This window comes from Echiichthys vipera, assembly GCF_963691815.1.
Source record: "Echiichthys vipera genome assembly, chromosome: 4".
Classification (NCBI taxonomy): domain Eukaryota; kingdom Metazoa; phylum Chordata; class Actinopteri; order Perciformes; family Trachinidae; genus Echiichthys; species Echiichthys vipera.
In genome coordinates, this window is record NC_139829.1 from 2,914,064 (window position 1) to 2,940,357 (window position 26,294).

At 45.8% G+C, this 26,294-nt stretch overlaps 1 protein-coding gene across 1 annotated transcript in view; it reads left to right on the forward strand.

The window, feature by feature from the left end:
- Positions 1-564: 564 nt before the first annotated feature.
- mamdc2a (MAM domain containing 2a) overlaps positions 565-26,294 on the forward strand; it is a 58,574-nt gene continuing 32,844 nt past the window's right edge. Inside the window, exons 1-2 of the mRNA XM_083913096.1 lie at positions 565-699; positions 848-973. Coding sequence (XP_083769222.1) covers positions 672-699; positions 848-973 — 154 coding nt within the window. The 5' untranslated portion in view covers positions 565-671. The remainder of the gene's footprint in view (positions 700-847; positions 974-26,294) is intronic.

The following is a 26,294-nucleotide window of genomic DNA, read 5'->3' on the forward strand; positions in this document are numbered from 1 at the left end:
AATCCAAAGTCTGAAATGGTACATCATCCTTTGTAAACCTGTGAAAAAAGTTTATGAATGTGTAAATCAATGTAGTTTAGTTGTTGAATTGAATTTATAATTGTATATACGTTTATCTTATTTCTAATTCAATTTAATGTGTATGCACAAGTTGATTTGAATTTAAATGAGATAAAGTCAGCAGTGCAATATTTTTCTTGTAACTCATATTTTTTACGGTGCTTACAGTTTTTTACACAAGATTGTGTAACCTCACAGTTGATAGAACATGTGCACATATGTATTTACACATTCACAAACCGGTTTATATTTTATTATTATCTTAGACTTTTTACGTTTGCACTCTTCCCACTTTGTAGCTACTACTGCAGCTGCTGCAGTTGCCCCGTGTGTGTCCGGCCCTGGCTCATCAGTGTGACAGGCAGAGCAGCAGAAATAGGCGGAGGCACCGCGTCCTGGACCAATGTGGTCCCGCTGCGTCTCCTCCCCCGCCTCCGGGACATCCATTCATCCACCCGGGTAAACACTCCATCTCTCCTGCTGACATTGTTACAACATGTGAAAGAGTGTTCGTGAGGGTTTCGACGAGCTGTTGGCGCTGTGGTTCTTCGGGGATTTACCGGGAGACGATCGATACACTCACAGACGAAGCTCCCGAACCCGCGGATAAGATGAGCCGCGTCTGCTTCACTCTTCACGGTAAATAGGACCTGGGGGGCAGAAAGTTGCAGCAGCGTTGCTTCAAACGTTGCCCTTGTTAGCAGTGTTTAGTTGAAGCAGCAACAGGCGTGTATGAAAGCAGAGATGATCTCAGCAGCGTGGATGCTTCTTTTCTCTCCCCATGCAGTGCTGCTACTGTGCGGATTCCTCGGGGCACAGCAGCTGCTGCTGCCCGGCTCCTGCAACTTTGAGCTGGGCACCTGTGGCTACACTTCCGACCCAGAGTATGGCAGCTGGAACATGAATGAAGAAGGTACAGTGTCAGCTTGCGCGCTGCTTACTGACAGAAATAAACATGCATGGAATACTTAACTGTCACTCATACTGCCATGTCAATGATGGAAAAGTGAGGCCTGTCCATGTGGAACCATGCAGATATGATGGAACCACTCACAGGTCAAAATGTTAGACGTGGGAAGATAGAGAACATTCAATGATTTGGCTGGTCAGACAGTGGCCACTGCAAGTCCAGGCAGAGCTGCTCTGAGCCACATTAACATTAATAATTGACTGTAGGCCTACACTGAATTGATGCTATTAAGTGTTTTTAATAAGCAATGGAGCCAAAAGAAACAACAAACCACAATACAAGACATCTAACTAGGTCAACGTCTTTGTTCTCCGTGCTTGTCAATGCCTGATCCCCACTACAAGAAAGCTAACTTTAAAGGTTGAAAATGTAGAATCTTTATTAAAAGCTATATTTAAAAAATAATAATACACCCATGGGTCGATTCCATAAAAACAAAAAAAAATTAAGTCTGAATTGATATTTAAAAATTTTGACGGGTTTGATAATGACTTTTTGTCCCGTTGTGTTTCCATGGTAGCAGCCAATAGCGTTGGGCGTTGGGCTGGTTGCCAGGGTTGTCTGTTGTTGGGTGCAGCTACTGTAGGCTGGCACTGGGTGAAATGGATTTTGCCAATCCTGCAGCTGCTTCAGAGCCTCAGTGAAGGGGGTGTTATTTGTCCCAGCAGCAGCTGAGTGAGCGGAGACGGGCAAAAACCAGAGTCACTATAGGCCGAGCATTCACTCCATGGACTGAGAGAAAGGAGAGAAACTACGTTTCTCAGTGATCGCTAACATCACTTTCATCTTTTCTTAGCTGGAACGGCTAATGCTAACGACTTACGCTAACTGTCAGTCAAACTCCTCTAATACTTGTTTTTATGGTGTGATTTGCTGGACTGCTTCACTTATTTTTTGTTGTTGCAACGACGATCATGAGACACCAGATGGAGCTGTTCTGCTCATTCTCCTCATTTAACCTTTAATTTATACATAACAATATTGTTCATAATAGTTGGTTAATTATTAGTTAGATCCCTTCCAGACATGTATAAAGACACATACATTTAATAAGCTTCGAACAATATTGTGTGTCTGATTTTTTTTCTTCTTCGCCATAAAGTATTAGTTCCTCATTAAAATCCTCAAAAAGCATCTTTCTGCCTCATACATTTTTTTCCAGATCCTATGAATATGTACATTTTGTTTAATCATAAAGTTTTTCTGGTAGACACGTCTCCTATTTCTCAGTGTGTGTGTGAACTTTCTGCAACACAGTGGTAGTAAGTAAGGATTGACGTTTGGAGTAGTTGTGATGTAACAAATCATGCTCGTATTAGCTTCTCTATAAGCACAGAGAAAATAAATAAATGGGGGGGCATTGTTCTGGTCTAAAACTCCACATGGTACCAATAAGAGCAAAAATATGCAGTACATCACAAGAAAATCAAATATTAGAAGTAAGTCTGGGAAAAGATCTGTCTTTCAAGTGATCTTTATTCTTTAACTCAGTAGTCATCTGGCCACCACTTGTGAGGGCTTTGGTTTGAGGCTAGAGGTGTGTGTGTGTGTGTGTGTGTGTGTGTGTGTGTGTGTGTGTGTGTGTGTGTGTGTGTGTGTGTGTGTGTGTGTGTGTGTGTGTGTGTGTGTGTGTGTGTGTGTGTGTGTGTGTGTGTGTGTGTGTGTGTGTGTGTGTGTGTGTGTGTGTGTGTGTGTGTGTGTGTGTGTGTGTGTGTGTGTGTGTGTGTGTGTGTGTGTGTCAGACTAACTAAGATGGGTAATAAACATGACCAGGGTTTTCCCTGTCATAAAACAGCTCTTTGAGGATGTCCTGTATGTAGAAACCGTGTCATCGCGCAACGTCTCCCACTAAACTCTCTTGTAGTAAAAACTTAATTGTCCTTGGTGACACCAGCTCTTTTCTTCAGTTTCACCTTTCTCAACCCACTTACATGTTCTGTCATCGCACACTTGTACTAAAAGTGTGTTGCATTACAGTGTCAAATGGTGGCTGGAACATTCTTCTTACCTCCAGAGAGAGAGGCCTCAAATATGTCCTCCAGACATGTTTTCAGACATGATATCGTTTTTTCCACAATTACTTAGTTTAAATCCTTAAACCACATCTACTGCACATCCCTCAATGAAAACTGCAGAATGTATGAGTATACACATATGTTTCATCTTAAAAGTTTGACTACTGGACACAAGATCTCCTTCTTCACTGAAATCTTTACTCTCAGGGTACTGTATACAGTATACATAAGCATACTGCATAGCTGAAAGTTTCCACTTAACACTAAAACCCTGCTGGGACTGGACTGAGGCGAGTTGGTGTGATTGTAACATTACTCAACTCAACTCAAAACGTATTTATATAGCACATTTAAAAAACAACCTTAATTGCCCAATGTGCTGCACGGCATACATAGAGAAAAGTTCTAGCAATATAGATAAAACCAGCATGAATCATCAACATTAACAATAAGATAGGGCAGTAAGAACTATTACCATGATAAGGTAAAACAAATCAAAGCTATATTAAAATATAGAAATAACAGGTCAGGGTGAGTTGAAGGCCAATGACAAGAGGTGGGTCTTTAAAAGTGAGTTCAAATGCTCCAGAGTTTCAGCTTCACTGATCTGGGGCAAACCAGCAGTAACTGGCTGCTTGATCTCAAATTCCTCACTGGAGTGTGATGCTTAATGAGGTAAATAAGGAGAGGCTAGACCGAGTCTGAAATAAAATTTGACTTCATAAACTATTAACATATATTGTCTTTATCTCAATTCCAATCAATAGAGACAACTAATTAATTATTCTCTGATGTATCCACGGAGTTGAATGGTCCGTCTTGATGACGTTTATACCACGTGCATGCCAACAGCAGAGCAAAACAAACCTCCGATGTTGAAGAAGAAGGGTGATTTACGCAAAGACAGTGACGAAGATGTCTCACTGGAGAGACAACAAGACTGGGGAACTCCTATCAGTAAGGGCCGACACCTAAATCTCTGGTTGTTTAGTGCATGTGTGATTAACTCAACTATCATGTGATTGTCAGGGGTTCATAAAAGAACTCATTCATATAGAAACCTGGTCTAAAATGCATAGTGCAAGTATTGCATTGATGTATGAGTGTTTTCTTTAATGGTTCCATGAAGTCACTGTCACTGCAGTAAATACATTGGGACATTCCAGCGGAAAAACTAGAACTGTTCCGCCTGAGTAGGCCTGTCATGATAACAAATCTTTCTGGGTGATAAATTGTCCCAGAAATTATTGCGAGAAGCGATAGTATTGCCGTTTTGAGACCATTTTCAACTGATATAATGACATTGGAAAGTAGACCCTTTCAAAGATCAATAAACTAAAGAATAAGAAGAACACTAGTACTGGAAGACATTTTAAATATCCAAAGTAAATAAACAAAACAACCAAAAACAATAAATGAAATAGTAATAATAATAATAGATCAATTTTATATAGCACTCTTCTCAGTACACAAAGACGCTTTACACATAAAAAAAATTGCAAATGCGACACAGCGGCCCACTCAGGTGAAGTGGTTCACCGCGGTCATTGGGTTTGAACCTGAGGTGCTCCCACAGCAGCTGTGGCTCAACTACTCTCAACTAGCGTGTCCTCTAACCTGCTTCTCACAGGGCTCTCCTGCTGCACTCTGGGTAAATCCAGGGGTCCACTTCCCCACACAAAGACCGTGCTGCCGACAAGTGACTAACACAACGCCAGACGAGGGTTAACTCCTCATTACGCTGAGGAAGAGAGAAACAGATGCACCGCAGTGAAAACTCTTCCAGACTCTTTGATAGGGATACCAGGGAAACACAGGAAACATGGAAATGATCACAGCTTGAGAAGTTATTGAGCTCATTAAAAGTTTATCATGTGATTAATGGATTTATTGCTTATTGCGACCGGTCAACGCGTGAGGAACTGAATGAAGCAGCAATTCTCCAGCTCTGCTCTGTTTCTATTGCTAGAGAATGTCATTAATATTTTCCTGATTGCAGGGCTGTGGATATAACTGCAGTTCTTTCATCACAAATCTATCTGAATAATGCGTTTGCATTCGTTTTCTGCTGCCTCAAGATAGCAATGTGCCAACAATGCACCTGACCACACCTCATTTTAAGACCAATACACCTATGGATGCACAGATGGGCACAAGTACATCCGCTACCTACACAACATGGCCGCTGGGTGGGGAAATGACAACTGCGTCGGTCTGAAGCTAGCTATAGCAGCTGCAATGTGCACTTGGTGCAAGATAGAGCCCTCTGTGTCTAAAGCTAAATCGCAGCACACTGGTGTATGATGCGTGTCCTAACACCTGCATTGAGTGCTGTCAGTGAAAGCTCACACACCATGACACGTGTCACTGGGGTTGACCTATGTCAGGATCACTGACATAGGATCAGTTTTAGTGTAATAAATCTTAACTGTCCTGCTTTCCAATGTAGAAATGTGTCAACCCTCCAGGAGAGCAGCAGTTTAAAGTGTAATTCCAGTGTAAAATCATCCTACTTGCTTGATCCTCTGAGGTTCTCTCCTCTCTGTCTGTATCATTCATGTCTCATCAATGCATGTTACTAATTCAACTTCTTCCCCAGAGTTGTTTGTGCTATGTCATCTCTCAGGTCTCTGCTGATCGTGGTGGTGCCTGCTGCCGTGGTCCTGCATGACGCTTCCTGCTGCTATTATCACTATTACTCATATAAACTATCATTAGTTTTATAAATTATAACATTTGTAGCCATAAAAACATCATCATTAATATATATCACTGTATCACAGCTGTTATTACCAATACTCATCATTGATCATATTTACCACCATAATTATTATCATTGTCATATTCTATCACCTTAGCTGTGCTTGTTTCTACTATTCTGCTGTATTAACTGCCATAACATATAAGTCATAGTCACATTACTATAGATATTATTATAGTTACTGTTACTTTTGTGGTTGTTTGCATCTCTGGAAGTGTCTCTCTGTCTGTCTTTGTGTCTGTCTTTGTCTCTCTCTTTCCATCTGTCCGTCTTTTCTCTCTTTCTCTCTCCTTTTCTTCCTCCCCAACCGGTGCAGACAGATGTCCGTCCTCCATAGAGCTGGGTCTGTTCCACGTTCCTGCCTGTTAAAGGGAAGGTTTTCGTTGCCACCGTCGTGATTTGCTGCTCTGTGTGCCTTGAATTGCCCCCCGGGGACAAATAAAGTTTTTTTGAATTGAATTGAATTGATTGAACCGTACTCAATGGGGGGAATTGTTGGGTCTATGTAAATCATAAATAAGTCATAGAGTGTGGTCTTTACCTACTCTGTAAAGTGTCCTGAGATAACTTTTGTTATGATTTGGCACTATAAATAAAATTGAATGGAATTGAATACATACATCAAATAAGCCATCGAGACAGTTTTTTCCGTGTAACAACTATTATTGGAGAAATCTCGGAGAGTCGCTAACAGCTGGCCGTGGCTAACACTGATTAGCTTGGGGCAGTACGGTGAAGGCATTAAAACGTCTTTTTTAACCATTAATACTGCTCAAAATAACACCAAACCTCTGCAGTAGCATGAGAGTCCCTACACATAAAACGAAGCAACAACAATGTAGTTAATGAACCCAGAGTTTATTAAAAGAGTGTTTTAAAGACTTACCTACTGGCCCCTGTACCAGCTCCTCTCATAGTAAAGTAAATTCAAGTTGATTACCAAAGTCAATCCAAAAGGAAGGAGCCCATTGGTGATTTATTTAGGAATCGGTCGCCTCTTCCAATTTATTCTGGGGACATGGTAAAAAAAGTATCCAGTACGGTGCATTGATGAGGGATGGGGAATCCTCCATAGCAGTCACACAGCGTGTGTAGTGCTCTGTAGGGGGAGTGAGTGAGCAGTCGGGCGGTCTTGTTTTGTACATATTGCAGTTTCTGAAGTGCAGTGGAGGGGAGGCCATAGAGGATGCTGTTGCAGTCGAGTCTGGAGGTGATAAAGATGAGTGTTTCGGCGGCTGAGGAGAAGAGAGTGGGGCGAGGGCGAGCAATGTTGGGGAGGTGGAAGAAAGAAGTTTTGGTGACGTGGTTGATGTGTGACTTGAAGGAGAGTGTGGGGTCCATTATGATGCCTAGGTTTCTCACCAGGGGGGAGGGAGTGACAGAGTGACCATCGATGCAGAGGGAGAAGCTGTTTTAGTGCTGTTGAGTTTCAGGTAGATGTGGTTCATCCAGGTTTTGATGTCGGTGAGGAAGTCAGTGAGGGTAGAGAGAATGGCTGGAGTAATGGCTTTGGTGGTGGTGTATAGCTGGGTATGGTCGGCATAACAGTGAAAGTGAAGACCATGGCGGCAGATAATGTGACCTAGTGGGAGCATGTACAGAATGAAGAGGACTGGACCAAGCACTGAGCCTTGAGGGACTCCGCCCGAGACAGGGAGGATGTGGGATTTCTGGTTGTTGATGTAGTGGAATCTTTCAGACAGGTAGGAGGTGAACCAGTAGATGGCAGAGTCAATGATGCCAATGGACTGCAGACGGCTGAGGAGGATGGAGTGATTGACGGTGTCAAAGGCAGCACTGAGGTTGTGGAGGTGGAGAATGGTGAAGGGGCCGGAGTCAGAGGAGAGTAAGAGCGTACTCACACTGTCCTTCCGCACCGCGACCCGGGCTTTAGGGTACTTGTCCCCCCTCCCTCTCCCCCCGCGCCCCAGCCCCGTTTGTACTCACACTGCCAGGGCCGGCCAATGCTTCTTGCTGTCCATACGCCATCACGCCGTAACACGTCACACGCATTGATCGCGTGTGTGTGGCTTTGTTTACAAATCTTTCCACAGACCTCGGAGTTTTTGTGCGTCTTGTCGACTGTTTGTTGTTGTTAAATGTCCGCGCATAGTCCGTCCTTCTATTTACATGTCCGAACAGGTGGACATAACGCTACTGCTGTAGGGCTCGTGCTCGTGCTCGTACACGTGCGCACGCTCGTGCTCGTACATATTCAAACGGCTCCGCTAAAGCCCACCTCTTTCAAGCGGGCCGTGGACGGCCCGCTTGCCGCAGTTATGCGCGGAACGGGTGCACTCACAGGTACTAGGCTTTAGCTGAAAAAACGGTTTTGGCCCCGGCCAGAAGGACAGTGTGAGTACGCCCTAAGAGGCCGTTGACGACTTTGAGTAGAGCTGTTCCGGTGAAGCCAGATTGGAATGTTTCGTACAGGTTATTGGAGAGGAGGTATTGCTTGAGTTGTGTTGAGACGGCTCTTTCCAGTCGTTTGGAGAGGAATGGGAGGCTGGAGATGGGTCTGAAGTTGTTGGGGTCGTGAGAAACAAGGCCAGGCTTTTTGAGGAGGGGGGTGATGGCAGCAAGCGTAAGAGGTGGGGGGAAGGTGCCAGAGGTAAGGGAGGAGTTGATAGTGTTCATGATGAGTGGGGCGAGAGAGGTGAAGCAGACTTTGACGAGGTCAAAGGGCAGGGGGTCCAGGGGGGAGATGGAGGATTTCATGGTGGAGAGTATTTTGGAGAGGTCTGCTGTGGTTATGGGTGAGGAAAGGGATAATCGGTGGTTCGGGGGAAGTGGAGGTTCCAAGTCGGGAGTGATGGCGAGCTGCTTGTGGATGGTTTCTGTAATCTGCAATTTTCCGAGCCAACCTTTATCTTTCCCACACCATTTTAAGAGTTGCTGACCCAAATTGGTGTGCAAAAGGCATGTGAAAATTAATAGACTAATAGCTAAAGGCAAAGTGAGCGGAGAATCTGAGGCGCTACAAGCCATCGATTCCCTCCGTAATCATGGGGAATGTGAACTCGCTGCCAAACAAGATCGACAAGCTTTCCGCGCTGAACAACCAGTGGAGCTACTGTGAGAGCAGCTTATTCATCTTTACGGAGACATGGCTAAACCACCTCGTACCGGATGCTAACGTGGAAAAATCAAAGGTGGGGGACTCATCATGTATGTGAACAACCGCTGGTGTAACCAAGGACATATCTCCGTGAAGAAAGTCTCATGTTGCCGGGACCTCGAGCTGCTAGCTGTTAGCCTGCGGCCATATTATCTGCCGGGGAAGTTCAGTCACCTGATCACTGTCTGTGTTTCCATCCCTCCCCGAGCGGATGCAGCCATTGCCTGTGACAAGATCCACTCAGTCACTGCAAGGCTGCAGACACAGCACCCTGAGGCATTTATGATCATCTCTGGGGACTTTAATCATGCAACTTAGGATTTTACTTTGGCTGTATTTCACTAGGTTGTAGACTGTCCCACCAGAAACAACAGGACAATTGATCTCCTGTATGCTAATTTAAGGGATGCATACACTGGGGAAGTCTGATCACAACTTGGTTCACCGACAGCCACTGTATAACCTCCTGGTCCGAAATCAGCTGGTGACAACTCGTACCATCACAAGGTGGTCCCCTGAGATGGAAAGTGCCCTGAGAGACTGTTACAACACCACAGTCTGGGATGTGCTGATCAACCCGCACAGTGAGGACATAGAGGGGATGACACATTGTCTGACGAAGTACCTGAACTTCTGTGCAGGCATGGTCTCCTCTTTCAAAACTGTCCGCTGTTACCCTGATAACAAGCCATGGGTAACGCGGGAAGTTAAGGCTGTCCTCAACAAGAAGAAGGCTGCCTTCAGGAGCAGGGACAGGGAGGCCATGAAGGCAGCACAGCAGGAGGTGAAACACAGTGTGAGGGAAGGTAAGGACAGCTACAGGAGAAGGGTGGAGCAGAAACTGAGGGAGAACAACATGAAGGAGGTCTGGGAACGTGTGAGGACCATCATAGGTCCCAACACAAAGAGCAGAGATACAGGGGGGACAATGGAGAGGGCGAACAAGCTGACTGACTTCTTAAACAGGTTTAACCAGCTCTTGCCCCCCCCCCCCCACACACACACTCACTGGAGCCATCTCTCCTTCTTCGCTCATCACACCTCCCCCCGAAACCACAACAACACCCCCCTCCTCCTCCACCTCAACACAATCCCCGCCTCACATCACCACAGACCAGGTCAGAGGACAGCTGAGGAACCTCTGGTCAAAGAAATCAGTAGGCTCAGATAAAGTGTGTCCGAGACTACTGAGGACCTGCGCTGCAGAACTGGGAGAACCACTACAACGAATCTTCAACCTTAGCCTGAAGCTAGGGAGAGTGCCTACCCTCTGGAAGACGTCCTGCATCATTCCGGTTCCCAAGAAGAACAGGCTCAGCGAGCTGAATGACTTCTGACTGGTGGCACTCACTTCACAACTGATGTGTATGTGTATGTGTATTTCAAACCCGGTAACACACTCAGACAGAGACTAGTACATCCCAAGGACAGAACACCACACACCCACAAAAGCAATCTGGTTTATGCTGTCCAATGCAACGAGGAATGCAAAGATCTTTACATTGGAGAAACAAAACAACCACTGCATAAACGCATGGCCCAACACAGGAGAGCTAACTCCTCAGGCCTGGACTCTGCTGTCCACTAACACCTCAAGGAGAAAGCCCACTCCTTTGATGACAACAATGTCCAAATCTTGGACAGAGAGGACAGATGGTTTGTAAACAAAACGACGCATCGCGATGACGTCAATCAATGCATGTGACGTGTTACGGCGTGATGACGTATGGACAGCAAGAAGCCTTTGCGCGAGGCCCAGGCAGTGTGAGTACAAGCTGGCCTGGGGCGCGGGGGAGAGGCTTTAGTATCCTAAAGCCCGGGGCGCGGTGTGGAAGGACAGTGTGAGTGCGCCCTCAGTGACATCATCGGCCTTATGAGAGGTTAAATACCTGGATCTCACACCAGTTAGTTGGACCAGTCCCAGCCTGGTCAGATGCGTACATGAACTGATGAAGCCTCTTGGATGAGAGGTGAAACGTCTTCCTAGACAAATAACCAGTCCAGTTGCTTTTGACTGAAATTTCTTTGAGGATAACGATGACCTGGACGAATGAGAACATTCACAGGCTTCACAACTGATGAAGACGTTGGAGCGGCTCTTCCTTAGCCTCCTCAGACCCTACAACATGCCCAGGACCGTCTGCAGTTTGCTTACCAGCCAGATGTTGGTGAGGAGGATGCCATCCTCTATATGCTGCACCGAGTCCACTCCCAACTGGATAAGGGAAGGGCATAGCGATAATTCTCTTCTTGGACTTCTCCACTGCCTTTAATACCATCCAGCACCTTATACTTCTGGACAAACTGAACAAGATGGGACTGGACCCCTATCTGGTGGACTGGGTCAGAGACTACCTCACTGACAGGCCACAGTACGTCAGGCTGAAGGACGACATTTCTGATACTGTGGTCAGCAGCCCTGGAGCACTGGAGCCCCTCAGGGCACAGTGCTGGCCCCTCTTCTCTGCACCCTGTACACCTCAGACTTCTGCTACAACTCGGAGCTGTGTCACATACAGAAATACGCTGATGACACAGCCATCTTGGGATGTATCAGGGGTGAAAGGGAGGAGGAGTATCAGAGTCTGGTGGGAGACTTTGCTCTCTGGTGCCACACTAACCACCTACAGCTCAACACCTCCAAGATGAAGGAGCTGGTCATTGATTTTGAGACACAGTCCTGCTAGGGGGAGCTGAGGTGGAGGCTGATACAAATACCTTGGGCTGTGGCTGGACAATAAACTGGACTGGACAACACACACCAGCCACCTGGAAGGAAGACACTAAGCAGGTTGTACTTCAACACCTGCAGCAAACTGCTGTGGATGTTTTACCAGTCTGTGGTCACCAGTTGGTTACTGCTCATTTCTGTCACATACATTCATACATATTTGATCTTATACATTTCCTCTACATTTAACTTATCTGATTTAACTTTCTGTGCATTTTCTTTGACCTAGATTCTTACGTCTACCTCATATATATTTGAGTTAGATGATGTTTTAAGATTCAAGATTCAAGAAGCTTTATTTATCCCAAGGGAAATTATTGTGCAACAGTTTCAATACAAAGGAGGGAAAGGGTCAGAGTAACAATAAGCTAACAATCAATCAAAATAAAGCTAACGTAAAATAAATCAGACAATAACAAAGTGTGACAGAGTGCAACGGACATTGTGGTTAAACGTAGGTATGTACATTATACAACAATACGCAACGTGCAGTTTAGCAGCATATTGATATAAGATAAGTACAAACTAAATAAGGGATGAGAAGCGACAAATGATAACAGTGTTAAAAATGTAGCAGCATTTCTGACAGAAATAAGTTACAGTAAAGTACAGTAAGGTGTAGAGTTTATTGCTTACTGTTTATTGTTTTTTTTATACTTTCTGTATTTATTTAGCTAAAAGTTTATCGGTTATCCTATACTGTGTTTTTTTATACCTCCCTTTGTCACAGTTCCTCTCTGCCTCAACTCTGCACCTGCTTCAATCTGTCAATCAGACACACCCCTCTCATCACGCCAACTCCACTCACCTGTGCTCTCTGCTCTGGCTGCATTTAAACCCCAACTCCACACTCACTCACTGCCAGATTGTTCTCGATGCTTGCACCAGACTCTCCAGCGTTACTCTGCCTGATCTCCCGGTTTCGACCCAGCCTGCCTCTGACTATCCTGCCTGACCGATCTCCTGGAAACCACCTCAGCCTTCCGTCCCTGACCACGATCCTCGCCTGTCCCCTTCTGGATTCTGCCTGTCGGCTCCTGTGGCTAACTGGCGGTTACCTGGTTCAGCTCTTCAGAGTGAGTGTAACTCAAGTCTCCTCTGTGGCTACCTGCAGCGGCGTGACTCTGATTATTCCGTGCATCAAGCCAATAAAGTTTGTTACCAACAATACCTGCCTGTATTTGTGCTGCTATTGGGTCCCAACCAAACCCGTTACAGTACAATCTGGCCATGAGTGTGGACCCAGCGCACAACCCGGATCCACTGGCTCGCCTAGACCGGGTGGAGACCCAGCTCCAGCACCAAGAGGTGATGTTAGCCTCCACCACGGCAACATTCAGGTAGCAGCAGCTAACCAAGAGCAAGCGCTAGCCACGCTATCCGCCCAGGTTCAACAACTCACCATTACACTCGCCCAGTCCATCCCTCTGCCAGCTCCCGCGAGTCATCCTCCTCCACCAGCTCCGGTATATCCTGGTCCCGTCCTTGAGCCTCGAGTGGGAGTCCCAGAACGCTACGCCGGGGATCCAGAGGGTTGCAATCCATTTATCACAAACTGTTCAATCCTCTTTGCTCTGCAACCTCACACCTTCACCTCCGAGGAAGCAAGGGTGGCGTTCATGATAAATAACCTGACTGGTCGTGCTCGGCTGTGGGGAACAGCCGAGTGGGAACACCACACACCTGCTTGCCTATCCTTCAACGCCTTCTCCACCGAGCTCCGCAAGGTGTTTGGTGTAGCATCCAGAGGTCCCGACGCTTCTGGGGGTCTTCTGGGTCTCAGACAGGGAGGCTGCTCGGTGACTGACTACGCCATTGACTTCCGCATCCGGGCTCGGCGGAGCGAGTGGAACCAGGCGGCTCAGGTGGACGCTTTCCTGCTTGGACTGGCCGACTACATCAAAGATGAGCTGGTGTCCTACGACCTTCCTGCCTCTCTCGACAATATCATCGAGCTGGCTTCCCGTGTGGACAGACGGATTCAAGCCAGACACAGAGAGAGACGTCAGGGACGAGGGGAGGGGCTTCCGACTCCTCGTTCTCCAACTCCTGCCAGGTCACTAACTCCGCTCCCCAGCACACTGAGGAGGGATTCTGAACCCTGTCCAGTAAAAGGTCAGGCTCACCAGTGAGGAAGGAGGTCCTGGTGAGTCACACCTCTAAACACTCCTTCGCTTCACGTCCCCTGTGCCAGGTTCAACTACTGCTACCCCAAGGCTCTCAGACTCTTGCCACACTCATAGACTCTGGTTCAGATGCTAACATAATCCATAACAACCTAGCACTTCAGCTAGGCGTTGGTCGAATTCGCCTGCCAGTTCCTGCTCCTGCCAATGCTCTGGACGGTCACCTCCTGGGAACTGTCACCCACCAGACAGTGCCCATCCACATGCTCCTGTCTGGCAACCACCATGAGACTACCCAGTTCCATATCCTGCCCTCTCCTCGTCATCCACTCCTCCTGGGATTTCCTTGGCTCCGGCGTCATAATCCACACATTGACTGGACCACGGGGGCGATCCTAGGTTGGAGCTCTACGTGTCATCAAGTCTGCCTTAAACAAGCCACCGCTCCTCAGTCATTTACCTGCTCCAACCCTGCTCCAGATATGTCGGGGGTGCCCGCTGAATACCTAGACTTCCGAGAGGTCTTCAGCAAAGCAAAGGCAACCTCTCTTCCCCCGCATAGACCCTACGACTGCGGCATCGACCTCCAGCCTGGTTCTGTTCCACCCAGGGGTCGCCTGTACCCTATATCCGCCTCTGAGAGAGAAGCCATGGACACTTACATCAATGACTCCTTGGCCGCAGGCATCATCCGACCCTCATCTCCAGCAGGGGCGGGTTTCTTCTTTGTGGCTAAGAAGGACAAGACGCTCCGCCCCTGTATTGATTATCGAGGACTAAATGACATTACGGTGAAGAACCGTTATCCCCTGCCCCTCATCGCCTCAACGTTCGAGCTCCTGGAGGGAGCCACCATCTTCACTAAGCTCGACCTACGCAATGCCTACCACCTGGTCCGGGTCCGAGAGGGAGACGAATGAAAGACGGCATTCAACACCCCTACCGGCCACTACGAGTACCTGGTGATGCCTTTTGGCCTCACAAATGCTCCTGCTGTCTTCCAGGCCCTGGTGAATGACGTACTCAGGGACATGCTCAATAAGTTTGTCTTCGTCTACCTCTACGACATCCTGATCTTCTCCCGTTCCATAGACGAACACATCCACCATGTCCAGAGGGTTCTCCAACGCCTTCTGGAGAATTCTCTCTTTGTAAAGGCTGAAAAGTGTGAATTCCACGCTACGTCCGTCTCCTTCCTGGGGTACGTCATAGGGAAGGGGACCATCCAGATGGACTCTGCCAAGGTCTCTGCTGTCACCTCCTGGCCCACTCCAGACTCCCGTAAGCAGCTTCAACGATTTCTGGGCTTTGCCAACTTTTACCGGAGGTTCATCAGAGGGTACAGCACGGTGGCAGCCCCTCTCACAGCCCTCACCTCCTCCAAGGTGCCCTTCCAGTGGTCTTCGGCCGCCAATGAGGCTTTCCAGTCCCTGAAGACACGTTTTACAACAGCCCCCATCCTCGTAATGCCTGACACCGAACGACAATTCGTGGTTGAGGTGGACGCCTCCGACGTGGGAGTAGGGGCTGTCCTGTCTCAGAGGGCTGCCATCGACCAGAAGCTTCACCCCCGTGCCTTCTTCTCCAGGCGGTTGACCCCGGCCGAAAGAAACTATGATATTGGTAACAGGGAGCTACTAGCAGTGAAGTTGGCTCTGGAGGAGTGGCGTCACTGGTTAGAGGGGACCAAACTGCCGTTCCTGGTGTGGACGGACCACAAGAACCTGGAGTACATCCAGTCAGCCAAGAGACTGAACTCCCGCCAGGCCCGGTGGTCTCTCTTCCTCACCAGATTCAACTTCTCCCTCTCATATCGGCCGGGGTCCCGCAATGTCAAACCTGATGCCTTGTCTCGGCAGTTTCAGGAGGAGGAGAAGGAGGCTCGAGAGCCTGAAACCATTCTCCCAGCTTCACGCCTCGCCACACTTACCTGGGAGGTGGAAGAGAGGGTCAGAGCTGCCATCCAGGACCAGCCTGGACCCAGTTCCTGTCCACCAGAACGTCTGTATGTTCCACCTGACCTCCGGTCCGAGGTCCTCCAGTGGGCTCACAGCTCCAACCTCAGCTGTCACCCTGGGATCCAGCGGACGAAGGAAGTGGTGCAGCGTCGCTTCTGGTGGTCCACTCTGGCTGAAGATACACGGAGCTTCGTCAAAGCCTGCCCCACCTGCAACCAACATAAACCCACACTCCAAGCTCCTGCTGGTCTTCTGCACCCACTACCGATACCTCATCGTCCATGGTCACACATCTCCGTGGACTTCGTCACCGGTCTACCACCGTCCAACGGCAACACCACCATTTTGACGGTGGTGGACCGGTTCAGCAAGATGGCCCACTTTGTGCCCCTGCCCAAACTCCCTTCTGCCAAAGGGACTGCAAGACTGTTGCTTAAACATGTTGTCCGCCTCCATGGCATCCCAGTAGACGTGGTTTCTGATCGGGCCCCCAGTTCGCCTCTGTTTTCTGGAGAGAATTCTGCTCACTCCTGGGGGCCACTGCCAGTCTCTCATCAGGATACCATCCCCAGTCTAACGGTCAGACGGAACGCAAAAATCAGGAGATGGAGACGGCACTCCGATGCATGTCATCCCAATCCCCCTCATCTTGGCCCGAACAGCTCCTGTGGGTGGAATACTCGCACAACACCCTGACCAGTTCCGCCACAGGCCTCTCTCCCTTCCAGTGCGTCTATGGCTACCAACCACCTCTGTTCCCGACCCTGGAGAGAGAGACTTCTTGTCCGGCCGTCCAGGCCTTCATCCACCGCTGCCGCAGGACCTGGATCCGAGCTCGAGCTGCCCTCCTCAAAGCCGCTGGACGCTATGCCTCTGCCTCTAACCGCCACCGCTCCCAGGCTCCAGAATATCAGCTTGGTCAAAGGGTTTGGCTCTCCACCCGTGACCTTCCCCTGAGGGTGGAGTCAAAGAAGCTGGCTCCTCGCTTCATTGGTCCCTTCGAGGTGATCAAGATCATCAATCCCGCAGCGGTGAGACTCAAACTCCCCAGATCTATGCGTGTTCATCCCACCTTCCACGTCTCCAGAATCAAACCGGTCCGAGAGAGTGCCCTGGTCCCCTGCCATCCCACCTCCTCGTTTCATTGACGGAGGCCTCACCTACACAGTCCGTCGTCTCCTGCAGTCCCACGTGGGAGGGGCCTCCAATACCTGGTGGATTGGGAGGGATACGGCCCCGAGGAGAGATCCTGGGTTCCTGCCAGACACATATTGGATCGCCACCTTGTCAGGGACTTTCATCAGCGTCACCCCGATCAACCCGCCAGAACCAGTTACATCCCCAGACCACGGACTCCACCTTCCCGGCCACTCCATCAATCTGAACAATTGGATGATGAGTCCGATAACCCACCCTCGGATGCAGATGACGCATTCCCTACAGTCAGGGATGAGGGGATGGACGTGGACGTCTCTGACGAATATCAACCCTCCTCCGGACCCCCTCCACCCACCCGGCTCTGCATTGGTTTGTTTGGGTCGCCAGGAGTCGCCCCTTAAGGGAGGGGTTCTGTCACAGTTCCTCTCTGCCTCACACTCTGCACCTGCTTCAATCTGTCAATCAGACACACCCCTCATCAAGCCAACTCCACTCACCTGTGCTCTCTGCTCTGGCTGCATTTAAACCCCAACTCCACACTCACTCACTCCCAGATTGTTCTCGATGCTTGCACCAGACTCTCCAGCGTTACTCTGCCTGATCTCCCGGTTTCGACCCAGCCTGCCTCTGACTATCCTGCCTGACCGATCTCCTGGAAACCACCTCAGCCTTCCGTCCCTGACCACGATCCTCGCCTGTCCCCTTCTGGATTCTGCCTGTCGGCTCCTGTGGCTAGCTGGCGGTTACCTGGTTCAGCTCTTCAGAGTGAGTGTAACTCAAGTCTCCTCTGTGGCTACCTGCAGCGACGTGACTCTGATTATTCCCTGCATCAAGCCAATAAAGTTTGTTACCAACAATACCTGCCTGTATTTGTGCTGCTATTGGGTCCCAACCAAACCCGTTACAGTCTTGTGTTTTTGTAAGCTGCTGGAAACTCAATTTCCTTGTGGGAGTCATCCCAAAGGATCAAAAAAGAGAAGTCTAAGTCTAAGCACATCTGTGCTCACAGGACATCACTAGTTTCTCACATTGCTCTGGTTTGATCTTGGTCCATTCTTCTTCAGTCTCTTCCACAGTTCTGTATCTGCAGTGGTTTTCTTGGATATTACTTTGTTGCAGAGGATTTTCCAGAGATTCTCTATTGGGTTTAGATCTGGACTCTGCTAGAAAGCCTTCATCTTTTGTTCAGAATCAGCTACTTATCACAGGTAACCAGTGCAACTTCCTTCTCATTCAGCTCCACAGTGCTTTACACAGTAGGAGGCTCAGCTTCTACTGACTTCAATGGGGAAGTGTAGAGCGGGTTGTTCTACTGCAGCCAAACTAGATGCTCATTGGATAAATGCTGGGCTTTGTCCAGCCCATCAGATGCTCAGCGTCTCTAGGGGTCCATGGGACAGTGGGCTGGCCTGGGCGCTCGGCTTCTGCATGATTATTGGATGAGCTGTCTGAGGCGGAATCCTTTTTTGATTGACAACTAAATCAGCAAATCAGCGATCTTGAAGAACAAACATCCAATAGAGGATTTTCCAAGTTTTTCATTCCGTTGTTCTGAACTGATCCGGACACTTTACCGATCCCCAGAGACTTTGTCTTTGTTAAAAACGACTAGCGTTGTGTTTGGCGATTCTGTTCTGTGACTCCCAACGAGCAGCAGCTGCTGTGGAGCTTCTCCCCCCGTCACTCACACTCACAGGCGGTCACACTTCACAGTAGCCTGGCGCAGCAGCTCCAGCTGGGCCAAGGCTGTTTAAGCAACCTAGCTCTGCTGGCCATTGAGAGGATACTGGTCAAGTCCCTGGAAAAGACGCCTAGTTGGTACGTCAAGGTCACAGATCATTTTCTTGAAAAGGAACGAAGGGTAGAATTTACATATAAATAAACAAACACATCTATGATGTAGGCCGGAAAAATGAACTTCCTCTCCTTGAAAGACAAGCATCCGCTTGTTGTTGCGACTTTTTAAGTTACAACTTTATTCTCATACTATTTTTGCAAGATTTTCATCTATTTAATCGTCTTCTAAGTAAATATTTATCACAGAAAGAGTTAAAACAATGGTGATTGATCATATGGCCCACTAATGAAAGCACTTGTTGCCTCTTTGCTGAGTATCCACATCTGTGTGTCTGTGGAGACATTCCCTCTCTACACGGAAAATAAGTCTCCATGTTAATGACGCTGCTGACAGCATTTGGTCTGTCTGCGCAGTTCGTCACCAATGATTATGCTGCATTCACTTTTAATCGAAAATCGAGAACTTCTGAGTCGGACTTGTAGTAAGAGCAGAAGTGTAATAGGAACATGTGTGTGTGTGGATTCAAAAGGGGAACATATAGGGGACGGACTGGAAGTAGAGAGGTGAATGTTTTTTAGTTTTTTAAGTTTACAAAAGAGCAAAAAAGCTAGACACAATGTATCTGAAATCTTACGGAGTAATACTTTGATTTCAGATTATTTTTTTCACTCACAGTGGCCTCCATAGTGTTTTGTTTTTATTTTCTTTCAGGTTAGAGAAATGGATTTTTATCATATTATAGTTCTGAAATGTGATATACTGTAGGTTATTAATATAGACCTGACTTTAAACCTTCTAACATAGGTAATTAGACTGACTTATTGGGGGAAAAAAAGAGTTGAGAGAGTGAAAAATGCTGTATTTTGATCTCCTGCGTGATAGAAGTGTGTCACAACATGTGCCAGACCAAACATTCCCCTTTTTGTCTTGTTTCCCAGAGGCTGCTTCGTTGTGTGCTTCAAGCCGCAGAGCGTCCCAAAGGCAGCTCCGTCTGTTTATGATAATCTGTCAGAGCAGTTTATGTTCCCACTGTTAGGATAAGTGGCAGCACTGTAAATTGTGTGTGCCATCTTTTTTTCCAGCCAAGCCTTTAGCTCTCATTATATTCTCACTGAAGCTATACGCTGCATGTTCCCTGTGACTCTGGAAACAGAGCTCTGCCCCAAACAGAAGCTTCAGCAGAGAGCCAGAGAGCGTGGTGTGCACGAAACCACTTACCAGACTGAGCTGGAATGAGCTCCAGCCACCGGCCCGGCCTTGGAGAGGGTGACAGACTACACCCGCTGTGGCAATAAATAGACTCATAAAAAAAGACAGGACCACGGTGGTGTTTTCTGTTTGGTTGTCATGGAAATGTGGGCTTGGGCTGACGAGGCTGCACCAAAAAAAGAACCCAAGGCAGAGTTTGTGGTTAAAACCAGGATGGATATCCTAGGTGATTATATTCACTAAACAGAGACATTAGAGACAAAGACTTCAGGCTGTGCTGCTACAAGATAAACCGATAGACAGGGATGGATGGAGTGAGGTGGGAGCTGTCAGGGCCTCACTGCTGTCTCACGGACCACCAGCATCAATACTGCTCATCGCTCCCTCCCTGTAGAGTTTCTGCCAGTTACTGACTCCTCTCCTCTGATGACAGTAGCAGCTGTTTCATTTTTAAGAACAATGATCCATAAAGTATACTGACAGTGGGGCTGGGGCCCAGTTAGCAGTGAAGGATATGTTGATGTTGTTGACATTATCAGTTGGCCGATGAATGTTAGTACAGATGGCTAAACAACTCATGAACCAGACTCTGGGACTGTCTCATCTACTGCCATTCAGTGTGTTCACTTAGCACAGTGTTGATGATGAACAAAGGGACAGTGTTAGGCAGTGTCCTCATTTAGGATCCTCACGTCCTGAGGGTAGAAGCTCTTCCTGAGCCACTCAGTGCTGGCCTGGTATAGCCAGTTCTTTCCAAGCTCAACCAGAAGAAAAGGCTGTTACCCACGTGATTTGGATCATTAATGATTCTTTTAGCCTTATTCTTACAGTGCCTAGTGTGAATATCCTTTACGCAGGGTAGGGCACAGCATAATGTATGTTCAGCCACACAAACCATTCTTTGCAGGGCCTTACAGGCACGTTCGGTGCTGTTTCTGTACCAGGCATTGATGTTCCCCGCCAGGACACTCTTAATGGTGCAGGAGTAGAATCGAGAGAGGTGGAGCCAAGGCGGGCCAAATAAAGTCAGGCTTGAAAATACCACGCTAGCGAAGGGTAACAAGCTAGGCTAACAAGTTAGGCTAACAAGTTACAAAGTGGATGTATCAATGTAAATTCAGGCAGCACAAAAACCTTCATGAGTAACAAGCCACTACCTTACATACACACATATTTCAATCTTTATCTAAGTAAGAAATTCTTGACAACTCATCTGGGTCCACATGGCTAATTAATATTCATGTGGGCTACATGAGCATACACTGCAGTGATTGTGAATATTAAGTAGCCAAGCAGCCCAACGAGCTTGGAGCAGGCAGTCCCTTCACAATACCATTCCATCAGACCTTACCGCGAATACTGATTTTTTTAGTCATGAAACATGAAGTTGCTATAACTTCAATAAACTTCAGCATACATTGTCCAATCTACAATCTACATCAACCAATTTACATGAAATTTACAGTGTGATGTACACTTGATGAAGAGCAACATAGGTCATGTTTAGTGCTCGTTCTCTAGTGCCACACAGCAGAAGTTGTGCTGAATTTGCAATAGTTGATCTGTGGCGCCACATGCTCCATGCTTTGTCCAACAGGTGCAGGAATGCGCGGCGGCATGGCCAGGTGTCTGGCTCATGGCTAAATGTCAGGCCCTCTGCTTAGCTCTATAAATGAAAAAGGAATAAAAATCAAACCATGGATTTTTGTCTCCAAGTCGCAAATGCTGGTTGTAATGGTGTGTCTTCAGTGGTGTGGCTTTTCAGGCCTATGGCTCAATAGTAGCTCTGTGTGTTTTGACCCTCTTTGTATTTTAGTATTTTATGTTTTATAAACCCGCGACCTGACCCCGGATAAGCGGTTGAAGATGAGATGATGAAATTAGATGTTTTATAAAATGTACCTGAACTACAAATATGTAAGATATTAATACAGATGTTCCTGTTCTTAGGTCACAATGACAGCTGTTGCCATTTAGAAGCCATAGAGTGAGTGGTCAAAGCTCCTGTGAAACGGATGGACACATTTAATATCCTATAAAATGTATTAAACTTTTATTTAATCTTATTTAAAATATTTTATTGTGAACACAAACATTATTATATACTGAAATGTGACCCGGCCTTGTTTGCTGAATAAGCTGATGTCAGCAGATTTGTTCTTTGCCTTATCATATTGTAGCTACAAATGCATTGCCAAAGTAAATATTATTTTGACACTATTAAAGGATGTGGTGATATTCTGTGTATTTAAATCAACAAGTTCCAGGAAAAGACCAGGGGCCACATTCATTGTTAATGAAATGATGGTCAAATTTAAATGAAAATAATGATGAAATTCATCACCTTAAAAAGAAGTTTCTTAAATGCACCTTTGATTAATAAAAATACTAATACAATCAGTGAGATTGTCAAACAATGTGAAAACAATGTCTCCTCCTCATCACATCACCAGCAGGGGTCCCAGATAAAACTGACTTTAGCTGGTCTAATTGAATCCAGTTTATGTGTGGGGAAAGGTGTACAAATGTCTTTTGTTCATACACATCGTTTATTCATGTGGCCCCAAGTGTTGCGACTAACAAGCATGTGTGTTAAAGCCTGATCCACCCTCTTGTTCTGGGCCATAGAGCTCCATTGTTGTCCAAAAACACATCAAGGACCCTCACTGTTGCATTGGGTGACACATTATGTCATGTTATGTTATGTCATTAACATGAACACACACAATGCAGTTTATTGTGACTCAATCCCCCACACACTGTCCTGCTGCCACAAATACTCACCAGAGCACCAAATGTGGATTAATAGTCCCCGACATATGATCTATTTTCTCCTGTTTGCTAAAAGCTAGGGTGACAAGCATTGTTTAAAATATTAAACTATATAGTTGTGAAGTGTTTTTAAAGATTTACATCCTCAGTAATGAGCTCAGAGCCACAGATAGGATGGGTATGACCAAAAGACTCAAGAACTCCTTTGTCCCTCAGACCATCATCCTCTACAACTCCTCATTGGGCAGAGGAGGAAATAAAGAGGACAGAAGGGAAGGAGTGGGAGCCACTCACTGTGCAATTAATAATCTACTCTTACATACCTGGACAGTTATCTTCTTTTCTTTGTGCAATAACTTTATCCACCACTGAAGTGCAATAATTTAATCTTACTGCTCATTTCTGTCATATACAGTCACACATATTTGATCTTATACATTTCCTTTACATTTAACTTATCTCATTTAACTTTCTGTGAATTTTATTTGACCTGCATTCTTACGTCTACCTCATATATATTTGACTAAGAGTTTATTGCTTACTGTTTGTTGTTTTTTATACTTTCTGTATTTATTTAGCTAAGAGTTTATTGGTTACTGTTTATTTTTTTTATACTTTCTGTATATATTAAGCTAAGAGTTTATAGCTTACTGTTTATAGTTTTTTATGTTTTTTATTTTATACTTTCTGTATTTATTGAGCTAAGGGTTTATTGCTTACTGTATCTATACAATCTGTATTTATTTAGCTAAGAGTTTATTGGTTATCCTATACTGTATTTTTTATACATCCCTCGTGTTTTTGTAAGCTGCTGGAAACTCAATTTCCTTGCAGGAGTTCATCCCAAAGGATCAATAAAGAGAAGTCTAAGTCTAAGGTAGTCAGAAAATACTGAATGACAGACAGGCACGATGTTGGCTTGGGTTCTTTTTATGAGATTTGTTGAGAATGAAAGTGTAGGTCCTTAACTACAAATAATGTAGAGTTTCTATTTTTACTGACAATATTCAACTGTAGTCTATCTTTTAGAATTTTGGTTGCTAGTGCCCATTGGTTTCCCTTCCAACCATGGCTCCTAGAAACTATATAGCACTACATTTTTTCCTCACTTACGTTGACAAACCGAGACCTTTTTGAGTGAAATAAGTGCTACATCCTGTCTGTGGCTAGGTTCAAGCAACAAAAGCACTTAAGTTAATGACAGAGAAAGAATGTGGTTTTGGTTTATAAACAGGATGTATCTGAACAGGCTGCCTTCATTCATTGTCCGTACATGGGCTATTCCAACGAAAAGTAATGCACAATTTTGTAGTTAGTTTTATTTTTTATTTTTGTTCCTGCGTCGATCACATTTCCTCTTGGTTTCTGCCTTTTCCTCGCTCCACTTACGTTTTCTCTAACCTTCTCTGTTGGGGTGAGCAGAGGCCACTTGCTGGTATCGGTCTTTTCCTTCTCCATGGTAACAGAAGCTCCGGTAGCTGAGCTGCTAAGCTAATCACTAGCCTCTCAGAGTTTACAGAGAGGGAGGGGTAGTGGGAGGAGACGAGGAGCAGGGGAGTCGAGGGGATTGGATGGAAGGTACGAGCAAATGGGAGCCTTCTGTGACAGATGGCTCCCATTGGTCAATTTCTATGCAGGCCTACGGCTGATAGACTGAATGGATTTATTGTTTCTTTTTGCTAAATATATCGTGTAGATTGGACTACAGGACCACAATCAACGTATAACCGATGTTAATAATAATTACCAATATTCCAAATGGTAGACCATAGATTTAAATAAAAGAATAAAATACTTTTTTTTATTGTATACAAGCACTGTCATGCCACAGTGGACATTAAGTGCATTGTGTGATTAGCATGTTAGAACTAGACATGTATAAAAAGTGTATTGTGCATATTTTATATGCAAAAATAGACACAATTAATAAATGTCCAAAGAAAGCAGGTGTTGCAGGTGCTAAAATATGCGAGGAGGGTTGGTGTGGTGGATGAGTCCCAAAGAAAAGGCCTTTTACCCTGGGGATCGGTGTTCATGTCCTGGAAGTTCTAAGCCAAACCACTAGCTTTTATCAAATCTTCAACTCTATGACTCTATCAAGTCATTTTAGTGCCTAAACTGAACCATACAGGCATATACTGGTCGCTATTTCATAGCATTTAAGAATGTCATGTTTCATAAGATATCTAAGGAACCTGTTGATGAGAGCATGTGGATCTGAAGTCACTGCAGACTTTTCTGTATCAAACCAGACCAGAGACTTTTTCTAAACCTAAAATCCAGTTGACATTAAGTTTCTATTTATAGTGTTGACTGTTGCATAATATAGCAGTTCATGTGTATACTGATTATAATGGTCAGTACGGCATTAGCGCGTAACAATGAAAAAAATGACACTTGAAAGTATTATGATGGATAACATAACTCAAGCAACTTTCAAAAGGCAACTTTCAAAAGGCTACACAAGCTACAGGCAGCTATTCAACATAGCTGAATGGTTTGCACAATGGTTATCTGTGATATAAAGTTCATGAGATTTGCAGTATATTGACTTAAACCTGCAAAACTAGTGGTATGTCTCTTTAAGATCCTGCAGCCTTGTGTTGTCTTTTCTGCAGACATGTGGGGCTGTCCTATCTGCTCTTCCATGGGCCACTGTTTGAACACATTACTGCTCAAAGACGTCTCCTGCTAGTAAGATTCTCCTTGAACTTCATTTGACCAAATAAGGGATCACAGATACAACTGTAACCCCACCCCCCCACCCCTCCATAAACACTGTTTGTATCCACTAAAATCCTCTCTGCTCTCTCAGACCTGGGTAAAAAGACTCAGCTGTGACACAAAGGGAAGAAGGAAATTCTATTACACTGTTCCAGTCATTACTTATTTGCTTCAGAAAATATATCATAGTCTCTCTTTAGTTCATGATATGGCAAGCAAGTAATACATATATCCAAAGCTGTATGATCTTAATATGCATGATTTGTATTAGCATCTAGATCAACAGAATTGAGACTGTTTGTCCATTCAATATAAGTTAATATACAAAATATGGATATAAATATGATCACCCATCCCACTGCGCAATGTGACATCCATTTTGGCTTTGTAAGGCCAGGTGACGTCTTTTTTTTATGTTTACCAAACGTTCTATTTTGACCTCCGTAAAGGCTAATTGTGATCGTTTGTGGACGTCTTTTCAACATCCAATTGAGAGTAATTTTAGACTACTTTCATAATAACAATAAGCATTATTAGCCACTCCAGTCACCTCAAACATTCAGACAAGGTAAGGTGGGTGAAGTGTCTTGCCCAATGACACAACGATCCTGACACATGGAAAGGCGGGGATTGAACCACTAACCCTACAAATATCAGCCGACATGCTGATATATATATTACCTGAGCCACAGCTCCGCAACAGCAGATATAGCAACATGTTTGGCGCTAACAGAGGCGCTAACATTAGCCTGTTGCTCCTAACCTGCATTTTCTGGCTCAGTAGTATTTGACTGTCAGAGTGTTCTGTCATAATAAGGTGAATAGGCTACCAGGAAATTATTTTCCACTAATTGCATTTCCAAATAAATAATCAGAGTAATGCAAAAATACATA